This window comes from Triticum aestivum, chromosome 2D, assembly GCF_018294505.1.
Source record: "Triticum aestivum cultivar Chinese Spring chromosome 2D, IWGSC CS RefSeq v2.1, whole genome shotgun sequence".
Taxonomy (NCBI): domain Eukaryota; kingdom Viridiplantae; phylum Streptophyta; class Magnoliopsida; order Poales; family Poaceae; genus Triticum; species Triticum aestivum.
Genome location: NC_057799.1, coordinates 632,694,033 through 632,713,517, shown reverse-complemented (window position 1 = coordinate 632,713,517; position 19,485 = coordinate 632,694,033). Strand labels below are relative to the sequence as shown.

At 47.4% G+C, this 19,485-nt stretch overlaps 2 protein-coding genes across 2 annotated transcripts; one reads left to right on the top strand and one right to left on the bottom strand.

The window, feature by feature from the left end:
* The first annotated feature begins 542 nt into the window (after positions 1–542).
* On the top strand, positions 543–2,578 carry LOC123050595 (2-methylpropanoate--CoA ligase CCL4-like). Its single transcript, XM_044473368.1, has 2 exons — positions 543–842; positions 960–2,578. Exons 1-2 carry the CDS (start codon positions 627–629, stop codon positions 2,433–2,435), a joined length of 1,692 nt encoding a protein of 563 aa, XP_044329303.1. The 5' UTR covers positions 543–626; the 3' UTR covers positions 2,436–2,578.
* A 10,591-nt stretch (positions 2,579–13,169) lies between these two features.
* LOC123050594 (uncharacterized) lies at positions 13,170–19,005 on the bottom strand. Its single transcript, XM_044473367.1, has 3 exons — positions 18,651–19,005; positions 14,191–16,114; positions 13,170–14,040 (listed from the first exon to the last, which is right to left on the bottom strand). Exons 1-3 carry the CDS (start codon positions 18,929–18,931, stop codon positions 13,405–13,407), a joined length of 2,841 nt encoding a protein of 946 aa, XP_044329302.1. The 5' UTR covers positions 18,932–19,005; the 3' UTR covers positions 13,170–13,404.
* Between the last annotated feature and the right edge of the window lie 480 nt (positions 19,006–19,485).

The following is a 19,485-nucleotide window of genomic DNA, read 5'->3' as shown; positions in this document are numbered from 1 at the left end:
ATATGGTTTGCTAAGAAAATGAGTTGTGTTTAGAGGATTTAGGATAAGAAAATAGGAATGCATGCTTCCTTTTACTGGTCCCGGCCCAACTAAAACGTTTGTTACTACTTTGTTTCGATATGCAAGTTGCCTGAACGTAGCACTTAATCTTCTAGGAGTAGTAGACATGCACAGCCAATGCAAGACCAACCAACTGACATGTGACCTTTAGCAACCGCGCGTCACACTCCATTGCAGAAATGTGTCGTGCTGTTGGAGGCCTTTGAAAAAGAAACGGAAAAACAACCCGTGCCAACTCTACATCTTCGTTTCATCTCTGGCAGCACGAACGCTAGAAAACAAGAATAATACAAGAAGAACATGCCCGCCTGTAAAAAACATGAATAGACAAAGATTTAGCACGTCGCCTGTGAACTTCGTTTTGAATCAGTACAAAAAATGCAGAGAGGGACGAAAATGGCGTGGCATCTTCTGATGTAAACGTAGTAGCGATCCAGCATTTATCACCAGTGTTTGCCTGACCGTCCCATGCCACCCACACGGTTGGTGGGCGTGGCCGTGGCCGTGGCGTGCGACCACCTAGCTACCTGGCTTTTCTTGCAGCGCATCGACCATCCACGGGTTGCATGCGCAGCGCAGCGGACATGGAGAAGCTCGGCGCGAACCCGGCCAACTCCTGCCCGCTCACGCCGCTCGGCTTCCTGGAGCGCGCGGCCACCGTGTTCGGCGGCTGCCCCTCCGTCGTCTACCGCGGCACCGTCTTCACCTGGTCCCAGACCTACCGCCGCTGCCTCCGCCTCGCCTCCGCGCTTTCCTCCCTCGGCATCTCCCGCCTCGACGTCGTAAGCGCCCTTCCATCCCTCGTCATTTCGCAAGCTCCTCTGTGTGGGAGTGAAACTGAATTCATGAATTGAATTGGTGGGTGATGATCCATGGCGTGACCCAACTGCGTGTTTCAGGTGTCCGTGCTGCTGCCGAACGTGCCGGCCATGTACGAGGCGCACTTCGGCGTGCCAATGAGCGGCGCCGTGCTCAACACCATCAACACGCGCCTCGACGCGCGCACGGTCGCCGTCCTGCTCCGCCACTCCGGCTCCAGGCTCGTCCTCGTCGACCAGGCTCTGCTCCCGCTGCTCGACGACGCGCTCCGGCTCCTCCCGACGGAGCACCCGGCCCCGCGCGTCGTGCTCGTCGAGGATCCCCACGAGAAGGATCAGCTCCGTCCGGCGCCGGCCACGGATCTGACGTACGAGAGGCTCCTCGAGACGGGCGATCCGGAGTTCAAGTGGGTCCGGCCGACCAGCGAGTGGAACCCGATGATTCTCAACTACACCTCCGGCACGACGGCTGCGCCCAAGGGGGTCGTGCACTGCCACCGCGGTATCTTCTTGGTGACCATGATGTCGCTCGTGGACTGGGCGGTGCCGCCGCGGCCGACGTTTCTGTGGACGCTGCCCATGTTCCACGCCAATGGGTGGAGCTTCCCTTGGGGGATGGCCGCGCTGGGCGGCACGAATGTCTGCCTCCGCCGGGTCGACGCCCCGAGCGTCTACTCTGCCATTGCAGACCACAGGGTCACGCACCTCTGTGGCGCGCCCGTCGTGCTTGCAATGCTGGCCAACGCGCCGGAGGGTGTGCGCAAGCCTCTGCATAGGAAGGTGCGGATCATGACGGCCGGATCGCCGCCGCCGGCCGCGGTGCTGCATCGCGTGGAGGCCATGGGCTTTGAGGTCAGCCATGGGTACGGGCTGACAGAGACTGGAGGCCACGTCGTGTCGTGCGCGTGGAAGGGCGAGTGGAACAAGCTGCCGGCGTCGGAGCGCGCGCGGCTCAAGGCGAGGCAGGGCGTGCGCACGCCTGGCATGGCGGAGGTCGACATCGTGGACGTGGAGACCGGCTGCAGCGTGCCCCGGGATGGCGCCACCATGGGCGAGATCGTGCTCCGCGGCGGGTGCGTCATGCTTGGGTACCTCAAGGACGGCGAGGCGACAAAGGCGGCGATCCGGGACGACGGGTGGTTCTACACGGGGGACGTGGGCGTGATGCACCCGGACGGTTACCTCCAGATCCGCGACCGGTCCAAGGACGTGATCATCAGCGGCGGCGAGAACATCAGCAGCGTGGAGGTGGAATCCATGCTCTACGGCCACCCAGCAGTGAGCGAGGCGGCGGTGGTGGCGCGGCCGGACGAGTTCTGGGGGGAGACACCGTGCGCGTTCGTGAGCCTGAAGGACGGCGCGGCAGGCGTGGTGACCGCGGCCGAGGTGATCGCGTGGAGCCGGGAGCGCATGGCGGGGTATATGGTGCCCAAGACCGTGGTGTTCCGCGGCGAGCTGCCCAAGACGTCCACCGGCAAGGTCCAGAAGTACGTGCTCCGGAAGCTCGCCCGGGAGATGGGCCCCATTCGCAGGGGTAGCAGCAGCAGCAAGATGTAGGGTACGGCATGGCAATGGGCAAAGGGTTTTGTCTCTGAATTTTGATCCCTTTTCCTTTGTGTGTGGGCAAGGTGCTACTCTACAACATTTTTCGCATCATTATCATGTTTTGTAAAGGCGTTGACATGGTGGACTGCTTTTCATGCCCTGCCTCAGAGCATCTTCAATAGATAATGTAAAATACACCACTAAATTGTGCTTTGAGTAAAATTTGTATCACCAAAAAGTAGTTTTTTACATCACCAAAACCTCCGACTCCAACAGATGATGCAAAATAGGGCGGTAGTGCTCCAATAGGTGATGTAAAATAGGGCATCACACAACAAAACGCTCCACAATTTCACACATATTTGAACCAAATAACATCAAAATCATCTCAAATAAGCACATGACATATGTGGTAAGCAATCCAAACTATTCAAAAATAAAATCCTAGATCATCTTAAATCAAAAATCATCTCAAAATAAAATCCTAAATCAACTCAAAATTCAAAATCATCATCAATATCCAAAGATGGTAGCCACGCCGGTCACAGAGGCCTCTCCTCGGCCTCGTTGACGCGTGCCGGTGGGGTGCTGCTCGTAATTTGGGCGAAGCAACGCCGACGATGTTGACCGAAGCAACGACCGCTCGGCTCGGTCACGGCGGTTACGCACCTGTCTGCGGTAGCTCCGGCGGCCAGAGGACCTACGTCGGACGATGACCACGAGCTTCAAGAGCCATCACGGGCGCTGCTGCTTCGGCCAATAGCCGAAACGACCAAAAATCTGCACAATGGCCGATCCATATCGGCGCGGTGGCGGGACCTTCGAAGGCCGTTCGGGGTGACAGGGATGCGGCAGTGGGGTAGCGGCGGACTCAGGGGAGGATGGACGAGCGGCGGCCGCAGCCTTGCTGGCCGAAATCGCCGGCGGCAATGATCGGGTAGAGGTGCAGTCGTGCGGCAGTTGGGGTTGCTCGCATTTTGCTTGAATGGCCCAAGTTAAGCAAATTTGCATCACCTGTTTTACATCCAATGGCGGAATTTGAACAGAAATCAGGGGGGCATTTTTTTTCTTTGGGATAGTGTTTAGTGGCCTAATACTATGGGATATGCACATAATTTTGTATGAGATGGGGGGGCACAGCGCATAGCCCAAAAGCACACGAAAATCCTATTTGACGCCTTTGCGTCAGTTATAGGCATTCCTTTTTTTCGACAAAGTTATAGGCATTCCTGCAAATCGGCGCACATCCCCCTCCATCTTGGGCTCAGCCCATTAGTTTTCTTTTTCTTATTATCGTCAGCGCATGCATCACACGTAAATGGGCCAAAGGTGGCTTTTGTTTATTTATTCTAACCAATGCCGAGAGCAACTAGTTAACAAGCGCTCCTTCGGGAGCCTCGCAACGATCAGCGCCACTTGGCGCGCTCTCAGCCATTCGCCACGTGTCACGCTCTGGACACTTCCTCCGGATTTTATTTTTTATTTTTTCGCATGCGTTTTCGGCTTTTTAAACAGTTTTTGTCTGGTTTTTTCAACGTTTTGGTTTTCCGCCGGTCTTCCTTAGCTTTTCGATCAAAAATAAAATTTCGCAAAACAAATTGCGTGAAAAAACGCGCTTTCTTTTCTTTCTTTCGTGAGAGTCACAGTTTTGCTTCTGAAGGAGGCACGGTTTTACTTTCGCGAGAGTCACGGCCGTGCCTCTTGGAAACGAAAAAAAGAGTGTTTTCTATTTTATTTTTCTTCCGCGAGAGGCACGGTTGTGCTTTTGTGAGTCACGGCCGTACTTCTCGAAAACAGAAAAAACGTGTTTTCTGTTTTTTTTTCCTTTCGCGAGAGTCACGGTTTTGCTTCCGCGAGAAGCACGGTTGTGCTTTCGCGAGAGTCACGACCGTGCCTCTCGGAAATGGAAAAAATGTGTTTTCTGTTTTTTTTTCTTCACGAGAGTCACGATTTTGCTTTCGCGAGAGTCACGGCTGTGCCTCCTCGGAAACGAAAAAAACATGTTTTCTCTTCTTCATTTTCCTTCCGCAGAGTCACGGTTTTGCTTCCACGAGAGGCACGGTTGTGATTTCATGAGAGGCACGAGCGTGCCTCTTTCGAAAAGGGAAAAAACCGGTGCTCCCGGTTCTGTTTTTTCGTCTGGTTTTTTTCGTCAAAAAAAGTTCATCAAAACCTACCAACATGGGATCTAGTTTTAAAGATCTCGACGCGGGGAATCCAACGGTGAAAGCGGTTCGAGATTTGGACGCGTGGTTTAAGAGATAAAACGTTATGAATAAATGGATCTACGAAAAAAGGGAAAATTCCCAGGTTGCGACAAGGTTGGAGTGATCTTTACAACGAGTACTCCTCAACTAGTGATTTCGACCAATGCCTGCCTGTTTAATGAAGCTTCCAACCATTTTTTGGTTTGCCGTCTGGTTTTTCTCTTTTTGCGAACTTTTTTGCAAATTATTGGACCTTTTCAAATTCGTGAACTTTTCAAATGCACCATTCTTTTTCAAATCCAGCGAATGTTTTTTGACTACGTGAACTTTTTTTCAAATTCGTGAACTTTTCGATTTCATATTTTTTTCAAATCCGTTACTTTCTCAAATGCACGTAGATTCTTCGAATTCATGAACATTTTCAAATTTTTTATTTTTCAAATTCACATTTATTTTCAAATTTTTAGAATTTTTATAAATTTCATGAACTTTTATAACTTTTTCAAAATTCACGGAGTTTTCCTTCAAATACACAAAAAAAATTCAAATTTTGAGAAAAATAAATAAATTTGTGTACTTTTTCCAAAATTTATTAGTCATCTGACTTCTTATACCGCTCTTTCTTTAGTGATACAAAGGAGGAATACTACATCTTACTCTGAATTCTTAGTCCGTGATAACTCAAGCTATGTGCAAAATAGCTTAAACCATTTTGTTCTTTGCTTGATTTACTCTGAACAGCTAACGAAAAAGGGTTTGGCCCCGCTTTTATATTATAAAGCACTCGCACCAAGCATCAATAGCAGTTCAGGTTGAAGCGAAAGTAAAAGTGCAACAAAACAAAAGGAAAGGTTCAGCTGAGGGCACAGCACAACAACCCCTACAAACGAAAATCCTAACCAACTTTATTCATGGTGTTGGTCAGCTATTGCTGAAGCTCAATGCAGGAGAATTATATCTAAGTGCATTTTAATCTATTTTCTTTTTGAAAATCAGGGTAATTCTGAAGTCATTAAACTCATTACAGACAATGCAACTTCAGAACGCCGCAGTCAGGCAGCCATAGATATAGAGGCGAACTAGGAGAAGCTTTGTTACTTCGATATTTTTTCCGACGTTTGCAGGACGCCTGCCCGTGTTAGATAATATTTCAAAGGAAAATGCCTCGCTGCAGAGATCGCACCTAGCAGTAGCGACGGAAGCATTCAGAGAGGATGCATCGATGGTGTAACACCTGAAGTTCTTTCAGGGGTTTTCTTTCGAAGATTTCCTGGCTGGTCGGGGAGAAATAAAGGAAATAGGTAGATGGTGGTTTCTTACCAGAGTTGGGAGGGATTGAGAAAATCTACCACATCACTCGCTTGGAAAAATGTTAAATGCGTAAGGGCAGAAGAGATGAAGAAAATGTTATGAAAAAATATTATGAAGAACTCGCGGATATGGCAGCTGTTTTTACAGAGCTTTCTTGTTCTCCTACTTGTTAACTGTTTCAGTTTAAGTGGGACGAAGCATACTTCTTAAACGATGACCATCAAAAGGCAAGATAGGCTTCAGACAAATGATGATGGTATTCTTTTCCTGGTCTGCATGGAAATGTAATACAACTAGGCTTGTAAAGAGGAGATCCTTTGACAAATGCAAGATAGTCAAGCTGAGATTACTCGTCTTATGAAATGTGTGGAAATGTCTAAAGATGGCTTCTCTCGTCTCAAGTAGGGCGAAGCATACTTCTTAAATCCTGAAGAATATTTCCCAAGTGTTACTTTTGTGCTCATGACGAGACAATCAAACACCTCTTTTTCCAATGCAACTATGCAAATTTGCACGTTTTACATGGTCATTCATCCAAATAGCATCAAATTTGTATCCGCCAACGAGTATTGCCAATATATTTGGTCATTGGTTGGACGGAATTTCAAATAGTTTCAAAACGCTAATAAGGGTGGGGGCGTATGCCTTACTATGGTCGCTTTGGCTATGTAGAAATGATTGATTTTTAATGAAAAAAATGCTTCTCCTCTGCAGGTTATTTTCCGTTGTACGCACTCGCTTCATACGTGGTCTACGCTACAACAGGCGGAGCACCAACCGCTGTTCAAGGCGGTGTGTACGCGGTCGGAGCAGGCGGCTATGGAGGTTTTTTTCCCAACATGGGTGGCAGCATAACCTCCGGATTGATCCATCGCCGAGTTCGACATAGGCAAAGTGTCGGTCCATAGGACTCTACTGTTGCCGTTTTGTCGGTTTTCTTACTTTTTCTAGTGTCAGACTTTGGTGTTTGGCTATGTGCATCCTAGTTATGCAGAGGCCGGGTGTTACTCACAATGTTTTGTATCCGCTTGATGCTACATTTGAGATAATAAAATCACCCTTTATCGAAAAAAGTGTTGTTCCTGGAAGTACCGTACTAGCTTACAAAAGCGTAAACCTGTTTTACCTTGTCGCTTTATCCCAAATTATAGCTTAACCATTTATGGACAAAATAATAATGTGGGACATATGTACTTTCCAACAACAGTCTGTATTCCTTGTGTGGCCTGAATTGTTCTGAAAATTAACTGAACTCACGCTGCCTCATCAGATTTTGCTGGATAACAACAGTACCATCGATTATTATTTTTCAAAACATTAAACCATCTCCTAAAAATTAACAGAGTGAACTATGCCTTAAAGAAAATAATAAATAGATACGATGGTGCAGAGTGCAGGACCAATCCAACTTAGGAAGTCGTTGGTAATACTAAATGGTTAGGGCACTAGAATGGTTCATTCTATCACAGTTCTTTAAATTTTTCAGTTTGCCATGTTTTATGTTGTTCTTGATGATTGTTGTTTTGCTTTCAAATTTTTCCTACATTATGGGTATCATCTAACAGCTCTAACTACTTGGCGCTAACACTAAACTCACTATGGACATAACTGAGCATTGTGTATCAGTCAGCATGGTCTTTTGTCGAGTTTATATGATGTTGTTTCACCACTACTGCTGGAAGAGGGGTAGACTCCTCGAGCACTTTGACATTCTCTTCATGATATTGCTTAAATAAAATACTTAACCCAGGTCTTCATGTTTGTTTCAAGACCTCCATCAGTTGCTCAACTTCGTTGTAAATGGGTATGTGTATGTTTTGACTAGAGATTCTTAGAAAGTTCTTGATGTTATGTTCAAGATAACATTATTTCCTGTTAGTTATACTTTGGTTTACAAACGAGTTCTTTTATCTTTGTAGCTTTAGTTCTTAATGGCTGTACCAGAGAAGTCTGCAGGAGACCTTGTCATGCAGGAGTAAGGATATCAATCCTTGTCAGAATGTGTGGTTTCTCTATTTGTTCTTTATATAACATATTTTTCGGGGGTCAGTTCTTTCTTTCCTTAGGTTGCTTATTGCTGAGACTGAGAGGTCTACAAGCCATCTATCCCTAAAAATTTGAGTGTCCTCCAGGTTGAGTTTCTTTCTGCCCCCTTGTACCACCATCCTCTCGATATCCTACTAATGGATTATCCTGTCCTCTGTCTCTGAGACTTTGACATACTAATTAAACTTTATTGACAATTTTCTAGTTGTACGAGTTACCGTTTATATCTGGATAAATATGTGAACTCTAGAAATAAAGTTTGCCACCCACAAGTCAATTTCTGTGATAGGGAAACCTGGATGAGGACAGGGAAACCTGTGATTACTTATGTTATGATGATTACATGAAAACTTGTTGTTTTGACTGATGTTGATGAGAAATTGATGAAGAATTATGAGGATGCTAGCTGTTCTTTGCAAGATTTACTTCAATCAAGTATACTCTGTTTAAAATAAGCACTCTCTTTTTGTTTGGGTGCAAATTGTTGCTGGCTTCAGGTTGCAAATTGATTATCATCAGTCTCTAGTTCATACTTTAGAAAATAATTAAGGTGGCCGGAGTCATAGGCATTTTTATTTAGAAAAACAACGAATAATATGGCATAATATGGCCATTGTAAGTGGCAACCGTACTAAGTGAGCAATCTCCGGACCTAAGATCCAGATATCAATAACAAAATATATGAGTAGCAAAATAAACAGCTATAGCATATCAGCAACCTTGAGCTCTACACAAGTAACCCTCAGTTCATCCCCACCAGAACAGAACCGCCAGTCCACCCTCATATAACGAAGTCATACTATCCTCAAAAGAACAAGAAAAATTCAGAGCAGCACAACCACCCTTTCAAACATCAAGCTACTCCCTAATTTATACAGAAACATTGATGACATACGTTGTTCGGCGGGTATCCATCCATTGCTTCCCAGTCATACACTCATACTATAGTTAGATATGCTACGGTGAATGCGTCCAAGTTGGTCATGAAACGGGATCGGTTTGCGCAAACTGCCCGATACTCGTTTCCGAAACTATGATTTTTGTATTCGGTGGACCGCCGTCCAAAGGTTCCCGATAAAGGCCGGTGCACGCGCAAGCCAGCTCAAGAAAGCCATGGCGGTAGCGTTCATGAAGCTTCCACAGGGATTTACCGAGCAAGCTCCGAAATCATTGGAAAGGAGGGTGGTGATGGCTGCTGATCCACAAGCTGCACTGAAGATGAGTGTACCTGTGACCTACGAACAAAACATCAGGGTTAAAAGCGGGTCGTTTTTACTTTTTAGGAGAAAGAAAGATACACATGATTCTTAATTTGCATATTCAAAACACAATGCATGACAGATGGGTTGCTGTTTTGTTTGAGGTGCCTGAGAGAATACGTACGACTTACCCAGTCCCCGAGGGCAAGTATGATGACAGCCCGGGCAGTTCGGCAGGAACGTTTGACAGCAATTGCATAGGCATCCAGAATGGCCACGGCGAGGCTCCACAGGCATTGCACACTTGCTGCTGCCACGAGGTAGCTGCTCAAACGAACAAGAATAAGTTCATCTACAGATGGGCAAACAAAACAAAACAAAACTTTTCTTATTTGGAACATCCCAAGGGAAAAAGCCTTCCATTTGCGCCATCTAATTGGGTCGCGGAAATAAGGTACACTAACATACTAGTACTTGTTTCGCATAGTTGTCAATATACTGTACTACCCCAGCACTAAATGCGGATCTTCAGATGTTTTCTCCAAGGAAGGAGATGTATGCTATGCACACGATTGTCCATTACAACTACACCATTCTGAATTCCAGATTGTCCATGCGCATGCGAAGATCGAACTCCTGATTTTCACTGAAATGCTAAACACTGTGCTGCATCCAAACTGAGATAACATCACAGAGAGCATGATCATATTCATACCATACCACCATGACATCATCTAATCGTACTGCCTCTTTCAGGAAGCCAGACTAGTAGATGCAAAAAGGCGTACTACGAATATTGAAATGCGCGAATAAATATGAGCAATTCACTTTGGATAATTAAGGAGGACTCAATAATAATTTCTACTGGGAAACTAATGTCTTGCAGAGAGAGATACCGAAGAATTGGCTAATGCACACTTTGCGGTCATCGAAAGGCAGATGTAGATATGGCTATACTGTATAACTAACTGCAATGTACTCCCTCCGTTCCATAATATAAGAGCGTTTTTGACACTACACTAATGTCAAAAACGCTCTGATATTATGGGACGGAGGGAGTAGTTCTGAAACAAAATTTGTTGGATGTGGCTATACTGTATAACTAATCGTACTGCCTATTTCAGGATGCCAGACTAATCAAAAAGGCGTAGAAACATCGAAATGCCCATATAAATATGAGTGTTTTACTTTGGAGAATCGAAGGAGGTTCGATAATACTTGTTTGCCTGAGTGCAAGCCCCGCTCTCGTCCCCCTCCCCGCTCCCGTTAGGGTTTCCGCCCCCCCCCCCCCCGCCGCCGCCCTCCCCCGCTCCCGCCGCCCCCGGCCGCCGGCGGGCGCGCCCCGGCTCCCCCTCCCCCTCCCGTCCTCCCCTGTACCCCCCGTGTCGCCTCCCCGAGCGAGGCGACCGGGGGCTCCCCTTCCCTCCCCCTCCTCTAATCCCCTCCCGCCGCCGCCGGCGTAGGCCTCCGGGCCTGGCTCGCGTGATGCCGGCGGCGGCGGCCCCGTTCTTTTCCTCCCCGCACGGCGCTGTGGCTCGGGCGATGGCGTCGGCGGTGGTGCACCCAGGCCGGTGTCGGATCCGGTGGCGGCTCGTCTTCGCAGGCGGCGCAGCTCCGGGTGGCGAGGTGGCGGTGGCGTGGCTGCTTGGCTGCGGGGCGGCGCGATGGCTGGCGGCGGAGCCCTTCCGGCCCAGATCTAGGCCCTTTTGGGCCCCATCTGGGTCTGGGTGGGCCTGGCGTGTGCTATTCGGCGTCATCTCCGGCGGACGGAGGTGTGGCTTGGGCTAGGGGTGGCGGAGACGGTGGCGCGTGTACTGCAGCGCAGCAACGGGAGCTTCACAAGCCCACTTCGGGCTCGGCCGGGCAGGGGTGGCTGGTTTGCTCTTGAGCTACGTCCGGTCGGTCACCGCCGAGGGTGGTGGAGGTTGTCCCCTCCCACGTGGCCGCTGACTCTGCTGCTCCTCGTTTCCGGTTGGTTCCTCTCGATCCTGCCGGTCTCGCTTCGCTTGTCACGGTGAGACGGCGTTGGTGACTGCGAGTTCGTGGTGGCGCATATTGGCAGACGGCAAGTATGGTGGAGCGCGATGGATCGTCTGGGGTCGTGATTGGTTGGGGGTTGGGAGAAATCCTTGTCGGCTTGTTCGGCACCGACGCGGTGACGTATGTGGGCGCCGCCGTGCCTTCCTGAAGGGCGTCGGATATCCCCCTTCCCTCCCACGGCCCTTCGCGTACCGGGGGAAACCCTAGGCCATGTCCGGTAGCAGCGTCGTTGTCGTCGCGTTCCTTCTTGAAGGTGTTGCTTGGTATGCGGCGTTTCGTGGTGCTAGGAGCGTGGTGGAATTCTCTGGCGGGCGCAGCGGCTGCGAGTCATCTTCGTTTTCGTCGATCTGCCGTTGTCGGCATTTTCTTCCTTTTGTATTTTCTCTTTCTTTTCTTTTGGGCGTGCCTGTGCTGCTTCCGTCCCAGCACCTATCGTTGGTTGTATCGATGTTGTTGCTTTGTAATACAAAGCGGGGGGAAACCCTTTTTCGGTAATACTCGTATATTTTTTGAGTCCAACCAAACAAGCGAATGCATATATAGTCGTGTGACTCAATAAAATACATCCACGCTTCGTTTTTGAAAAGAAGATACAAACCACGCTAGCTGAGCTGACACAACAAAAAGTTCATCCAACAACATTAATAGTACAGGCAAATATAATAATTGAAGTAATCAAGCAGAACCGTTTGTTGCATACACGCCGTTGGAATCAACAGCTGCTTCTGATATGGATGACGATGAAGCCATTGGGATTTGTCCCTCCTGTGATGGTTGGACCCCAGGCAGAGAGAGATCAACGACTGGCCATCTGTCTATTGGTGCCCACCAGCTAATTCCTCTATCTCGAGTGCCACATATGTCCGACTAGAGGTACTCTGCACCACAGGGTGTCAGCACTGCATTATGCACAGGGAAATTTATATAGGAGCATTATACAAGTAAGTACTCCAGTACAGTATGTGGTAAAGTAGTTATCAGTTGCGATGTACTGTGTATCAATCTATGAAAATACTGAATGGATGAAATAATGCATATATAGTTTGTTTGTTTGACCACAATACTCCTACTTTTCAAAATACAACTTGGGCAACATCACAACACTGTGTATCAATTTAATTTATATATTTTGAAACATTTTTTGCGCATTTAATTATATTTTTTTCAAACATTTATTATTAATTGTATTTAAACGATTTATATGTATAGTTTGTTGAATTTTAGATTGAACAATGTTTGAGACGTGTGCAGGTTTACTAGTAAAATACAGGGTCCCTAAAGTTGGAGACCCTAATAAATAAGCATGGTTTATTAGCGGTTAATCCCAAGAACAGTTACGCACGCCGCGGCGCTCTGCCTCGCTCTCGAGTTTGTCATCTTGGTCACTCGCATGGCGGCGTTCGCGTGTCTCCCCTAGTTCGCAGTGGCGGCCACAGGAATCAGGCGCTGCAGGGCCGCGCGCTCAGCACGATGAGGCACCAAGCCCCCCGTCCCCTTGTTTATAGTTCCGGTACGGCCGCCGGAGAGCGGAAACGAGAGGGGATCGGGATGGCGTGTCGCCGGCCGGCCGCTCGATTTTCGGGGCAGAGGAGGGTGACTAGGTGAGGTACGGGCTATTCGCGGCCGCTCGATTCGAGCGGAGGGGCGACGGGCAGGACAGGGTGCTCGTTCCTGACCGGAGGCTGGGCTTCGAGCGGCGCAGTAGCCGCGTGGTGGTGGTGGTGGTGGATAGCCCCTGTTGTTATGTCTAGGCCTTTGGCATAGCTACTTCACACAGCAAACCAAGACGACCAGATGTAGAAACGATCTGGGCGGCTGTCACAATTTTTAGTAGCATTCTGGAAACTGAAATGTGGGCGATGGCAACTATATTATGAATCAATAGCAATTAGCACATCTTCATTTCTCAAATGATAGGGAAAACCATACATTTCTTGCCACACACTGCGATGCACATATGCACATTATACAAAGCCCTTGGATCTTGCCATGATGCAGAAGATATACCCGAATTTAGAATGCAAGAGTTACACTCTGGACCTCTGCAGCTGATGGTGCACGCAGCCTATTATTGAAAAGTCTCACAAATTCGAAAATGAAACAAATGGAAAAACAAAAAGCACCCCAGTATCCGTTTCAATAGTTTTTGCCATACTATGATACTCTGTAATGCAGCAATCATGGTGCACTGGCAGTGGCAGGCGCAATGTTGACGCCCAGAGCCTGTTTCTTCTGTGCCAAAAGATCTTCTGCGTTCTTAGCGAGGACAGAAGAGAGAGGTTTCAGAGGAACCCCGTGGCAGTCACGATCAACACCAGCAAAAAGCATGCTGCTTTCAAGCACGACCATCATCTCTGAAGCCTCCAATAATGCGCCAACGATATCATGCCTGCCGATCACTTCGACGTTTTCATCATGCTGCTGGATGAATTCTATAACCATCTTGCAGGTAAGCTTCTGTATTGCCAAGCACGCAGGGGTGGCATACATGCTGTCCTCCACCATGTTCTTGAGCCTCACCACAAAGTCCTCCTTGGTAGCCGGCGGCGTCAGTGACATTAATATTGTTGCAAAATCAAGATTGTTGTTTGCACGAATTGTTGCGACGAATGATAGCAGCTCTGCCTGCAGCCTCCTCTCCTCATATTGCTGGATGTGGTGGCTCTGAGAATTGGAAGGCTTGTCTTTCACAGTGTTACCTGGGTTTCCTATCTTGTTTCTGCTTGCTTTAATGCAAGGGATGGCACGCTCCCAACAGCTGGGCATGGTTGTACTACTCAATTCTGCTTGCATAGGAAGCAATTCCGTGAGTACCTGGAATTTTATACACACATGCAAGTTTAGCTCAAAAATAAGTTAATTTCCGAAAGCCTATAGCATGCAATGGGTGCTATAAGGACTTTGATTGCTTTAATTAATTAGATAAAAGGAACACGAATATGTCATATATGCATTCAGGCATACCATCCGTAAGGTTGGTTTCTTGTCGTAGTTGCTCAAATGCTTCAAGATGACTGCTGCGCTAATACGACAGCCAATCGTAATCTCTATTGGTATAGTAGTATCTGTTGCACTTGTTTTGGAGTTGAGCAATTCAGTAAGACGAACAACTTCATTATTTTTGCATCCTGTGAAGCTCTTGACAGCCTCTGAATCACTGGACAGCATGGCCAATGCTTCACCTGCCTTTTCTTTAAGCCGGCTTGCAGTTTCCTTAGCTTCTTTCATCCTCTTTTCAACATGTGCTTCTGCAGCCCGCTTTTCTACACTGATCATATATGTTAATATTGACGATGTTGGTAAAGTATTATCCAGCTTCATTTTCTCATCTTTCAAATAATCTTCTATCCAACCTGTAGTAAGGAAGATGTGCAGCGCCCTCTCAATAATTTTGTCCCTTATCTTTGTAGCAGAATTATTTGCTGGATGATGCAAGGCTAGTTGTGTAAGAACATCTATAGCTTGTATCTGTAGCTTGATAACACTGTTGCTCTTCATATCCATATCTAGTACGGCCTCCAAGTTTGTTACTGCATTACTATTGTTCGCAATCAGTCTGCGCATCTTTACGCTGGTGCTTCCTGAAGAACCCATGAGCTGGCTCACCACCTTCAGTGACCCGCCTATTACCTTGGTCCATGTAGCGTTGCTCTTGATGTCTTCTTCTAATTTGTTGGAACTGACAGGTGCGACTATTTTTGAAAGAATATCCTTGGTGTTGTATATCAGTGTGCAGTTGTGTCTGTTGTGAGCCAGCTTCTCTAGAATTCTCAAGCCTAGCAAAACCAGATCCTTATCAGTTCCTTTATAATTCTCCCTCTCCTTGTTGAATTTCTGTGCGGCAGACCTCTCCTTGTTGTATTGCGCGGCAGCATCGTGTCTTTCGCGCGGATTTTTGGCAGTGATAATGTTTGTGAACATGGTGAAGCTACCATCTTTACCCCCGTCATCCTTCTTGTTACCATCTTTATCTTCCCACGGGTTACCAGCAAAATTTTCGTTCAGGAAACCTCTCCTTTTCCTCTGCTTGCTACGCTCAGTTAGAAAAGGCGAATGGAGGGCTTCTTGATCAGCATTGTTATGATAGGAAGTGTCAAAGAGGGAGGATATGCATTCCAATGCTCCTGGAAAGTGAGCAAGGTTGAGGTGACCAGCTAGATGCTCCACAATCCTCGCTGCATGACATCTCATCTCTTGCTCAGCTGGGCTTCCCCAAGCAAGGGTCCCGATCAGCTTCTGAATTCTGTGTATCGGTGACAAATTCAGCAGCCAGGTTATCGCTAACGGTGTATCTTGATCAATCAGCATAGTTAGTACCCTTCCTCCAGACACATAGTCCTCCGGTAATTGGGAATCAAGCAAGTCAGCACCATATGCGATCAAATTCCAGCTCACTGTGGACGCGGCGTTGTTTAGACAAATCTGCTTGGTTTTGTCCAAGTATCCACCAAGTACTTTAGGGCTGAAACCATATTGTTGGCTAACATACTCCACCAACTTCTCCTCAGCAACAGCTCCAATAATCATACTCAGAAAGGAGAATGCGCTCTGAGCAAGAGATAAGCAGTAGAATAAAGTCAGCCCTGGCTCCATATTTGCTTCTCCGTCGGCGATGCCATAGTCTTGCTTTCGCAGACGAAGCAGCGATAGCACAAAGCAGATAATTGGCCCATAAGCAGCGAAGCACTCCACTGGGAAAAATAGCATAGACAGAGTGATGTCTATTATTTTTAACCGGAGTATATTTATTTGTCTCTTCAGCCATTGCCTCATAGGCAACTTGCGTTTATCATGATGCTTTTCCCCCCAAGATATAATATTTCTCATAAGTGAATCAACCCAATGCCCAAAGAACATCAACCGATCATCTCCCAGGGCGTCAGATAGCCTGTGTTTGTTCCAATTAGGGCAAGACACAATGTCAACGGGAAATTTAAGAATGTTCTCAAACAAAAAAAAATTGGTTGGTGCTTATGAAGGTTTATCTCTTTGAAAACCGATCAAGGTGCTGAAGTTAATTGCCAGAAATTTCAATCATCAGAAACTAGCTTTGGTTATTGTTAATGCAGACAATGAACTTTAGATGTGGTACACATCAACCGGAAATGCATTTAATTAGCTCTGTGTATAGTCTTAATCACGTTTGGTTTCAAAAGTCGTTGTACACATAGTAAGAAATTGCGTCGTGCCAGTAAGTTTATATGCTCTAAATCAGGATTTCTTGAAGAGAAAAAAAGAAGTAAAATCCATCTACGATACTGAAACTTGAACCCTGTGTGCACTTTGGGCACTGTACTTTACGAACCTTAAGTTATGTTCACGAAAAACGCTTGAAAATTTTATCTACGATCGTCATCGTATCTGTTAGTCTACGTATTTTGATGGCATGACATACGTTTGACCAAGTTGAGACTCGTGGCGAATTCCAATGACCAATATGAAAATAACAGATGGGAAAAGGGCTAAATTACAATATAGCCGAAGAGAATTGCTGTACAATACACACCTATATAGCGGGTTGGCCGGTTTTCCCGGTTTTGAGAAGGTTCTAGAAGGTATTGCTTGCAGTGTTTTCTCTGCCGGTTTTAATGTTTTTCTTTTGGTTTCTTTCCTTTTTTTATTGTTTTCTTTTTTCCTTTTCCTTTTTTGTTTTGTTTTTCTATTTCCTTTTGCGTAGAAACACAACTAAAAGGTGTTAGCAATTCCAAGAGAAAACGTCAGAGATCAATGAGCTCTTTGTTAGCCACCATCTAAACACAATTGTTGGTAGGCCTCTTCTAGATATGCATTCCGCTGTAGTAAGAGATAAGAGCCCCCCTGGTTCGGGCGGTTGCTTCGTCATGGGTTTCTTTGGACGTGTCGCTGCCTTCTTAGGGATGAGGCCTTGACGGCGCCGCGCTGGAGAAGGCATCCGTGGCCTATACACAAGTGTTGTGTCTCCGTTACGTGGGAGCCATGCCACTATTTTGCCTCTGGAGCTAAAGCCATCGTCGCGCAGGAGAAAAATTGTGATGTCATCACCTATGGGCTGTCGGGGAGTCGAGGACCACACCATTAGGAAGTCCGATGCCGCCATGGCGTCCTTCGTGTGGACTCCTTCGCCAATACATATCTCGTGGGCCATGGCACCACTTCCGCTGGTCAGCGTGTCCTAGGTGGTCCACCGATGCCGAGGGCGAGCCAATGGGGAAACAAGCTGAGTTGAAGAAGGTGCTGGGTCCACGCCAACTACTGGCTTGCACATGACCGGAAGATGCACTACAACAACTGGGGCAGGAAGTTGGCGCCACTTTGTTTGCGAGCGGCGAGGCACTTGGCCACATAAACATCAAAGCTGCAGAAGAGGAAGTCGATGATGAAGCCCTTGGTGCGTGCCTGCTTGGGTTTCTTTGTGTCGAGGTACACACCAACGTGGGTGCCGTCGGTTTAGGACACGATGAAATTGTAGACTTGTAGGGCCCAACGAGGCAATCACGCTTGTTAAAAACGGTAGAGCAGAAGGCAGCGAGGGCGACGAGATGAGGCTGTGGTAGTTGGGGTAGATGATTACGGTGAAACGGGGCATGGAAGCATGTAGAGTGGTGGTGCTACGGCTAGCCCTCTAGAGTGGAGGAGGTCAAGGAAGAGCACCTAGTAGAGTGCGTTGTCGAGGCCTCAAGGTTTACTTGGAGTAATCGATGAGGAAGGGAGCGGTGGGGCCGAACGTGGGCAATGTAAGTGGCGTTGGCGATGTAAGTGGCGTTCACGGTGAAGACAGAGGCGACCTCCACCAGAGGAAACCAAGGAGAGGCGGTAGTTTACCGTCGTCGGCATGGACTAGGTCATCAATGGCAAATGGGCTGCCTATACAACGTCTAAGATGAGCTTGACGAGGGGGAGCACCATCCGGGGCACCGTGCTGCGGGAAACGGCCACACCACAATGCATATTTCGTACTCCCTCCATCCATATATAGGGCCTAATACATCTTTCGATACTGCCTTTGACTATTGATAGGATTAATAGTATATGAGATGTATGAAGTGAAAATTATATCATTGAAAGCTCTTTTCATGTATGAATTTAACGATATGTTTTGTGTAACTTGCATGTCATATACGGATTATTATTGTAATAACATGTGATAAAGTTCGCGTCGAAAAATGCCACCTTGGTGAATACATAGGGCAGACGGGGTACTACCCTGCAGCGGCATACATGTACCCCGGGGGGTAGTAACCTTGCATGACGCAGCGGAACAACCTGATTGGCCGAATTTTGCTGTTTCCACAGTACGGTGACTAAATCGATCCTACCGGAGAAGTTTACCTACCGTGAATGAATTTTACTCAGATAAATTTATGCCACCCTTAATATCGACAGTATACGAATTTACTTGAAAAGGGGAGCATACTAAATTAAAGAGTTGAATGCTAAGCACAAACCCGGCAGCTTGGATGAATGCGATGATGGTGAGATACCAAAAATCTATCCTCCTCAGATCGGAGACGAAGCCGCCGAGGAGGACCACGGTGGCCCACAAGAGCGCCAGAGCCCCCATGTTTTTCACGCCAATTCGGATGTACGCCATGCTGACCGCATATTTGTTGAGGATCCGTACTTCTGGCCGCCGTCGAAGCTCCTCTGATAAAGCGTCAAGCTTATCTCCCATCCCCTCCTGGTCTCCAGATGATCCGGCGCTGCTCCGCCGTGCTCCGGTAAACATTTTCGTTTGTGGTATGGTATGGTGGGTGGAGAGGCTGATGATCCCTGCTGGTTTCTCTTGTGTTTGCTAGTCAACCGTCTTTGCCTCTTTGGGGTCACCTTAGATACTGTTTGTTTGGCTCGTCTTGGGGTCACGATAAACTAAAGAGGGAGCAAAACGACGAGCTGGAAATGGTAATTAAGAATGGCACATGTAAGCAAAGCATAACTTATCCTAAAAATACGAGTCCGACCTCGACATATGACCCGAAGCGCACTATCTTATCTTTGGTGTTGGTCTGGGTGCAGTTGCTCTTGACGCCGGGTCGCTGATAATAATCTTGGTTTTGTCAGGTAGTTAGCCACTTGCCTTCGGACCCGTTCCAGTGTTGCTCGGCTGTCGGCTTGGACCACCTGCGCTGGAAATACTAGTAATTCCAACTTGCCAATGATCTGGTTGCTGAGTTTCGTCAGGAAACGGACTCACCTAGCTGACCCTCTGCCTTGTGGGATCACATTTCAGCACGCTCTGTAGTCTGTAGACCTAGCATGTATTGATGGATAAAGCTACACAAT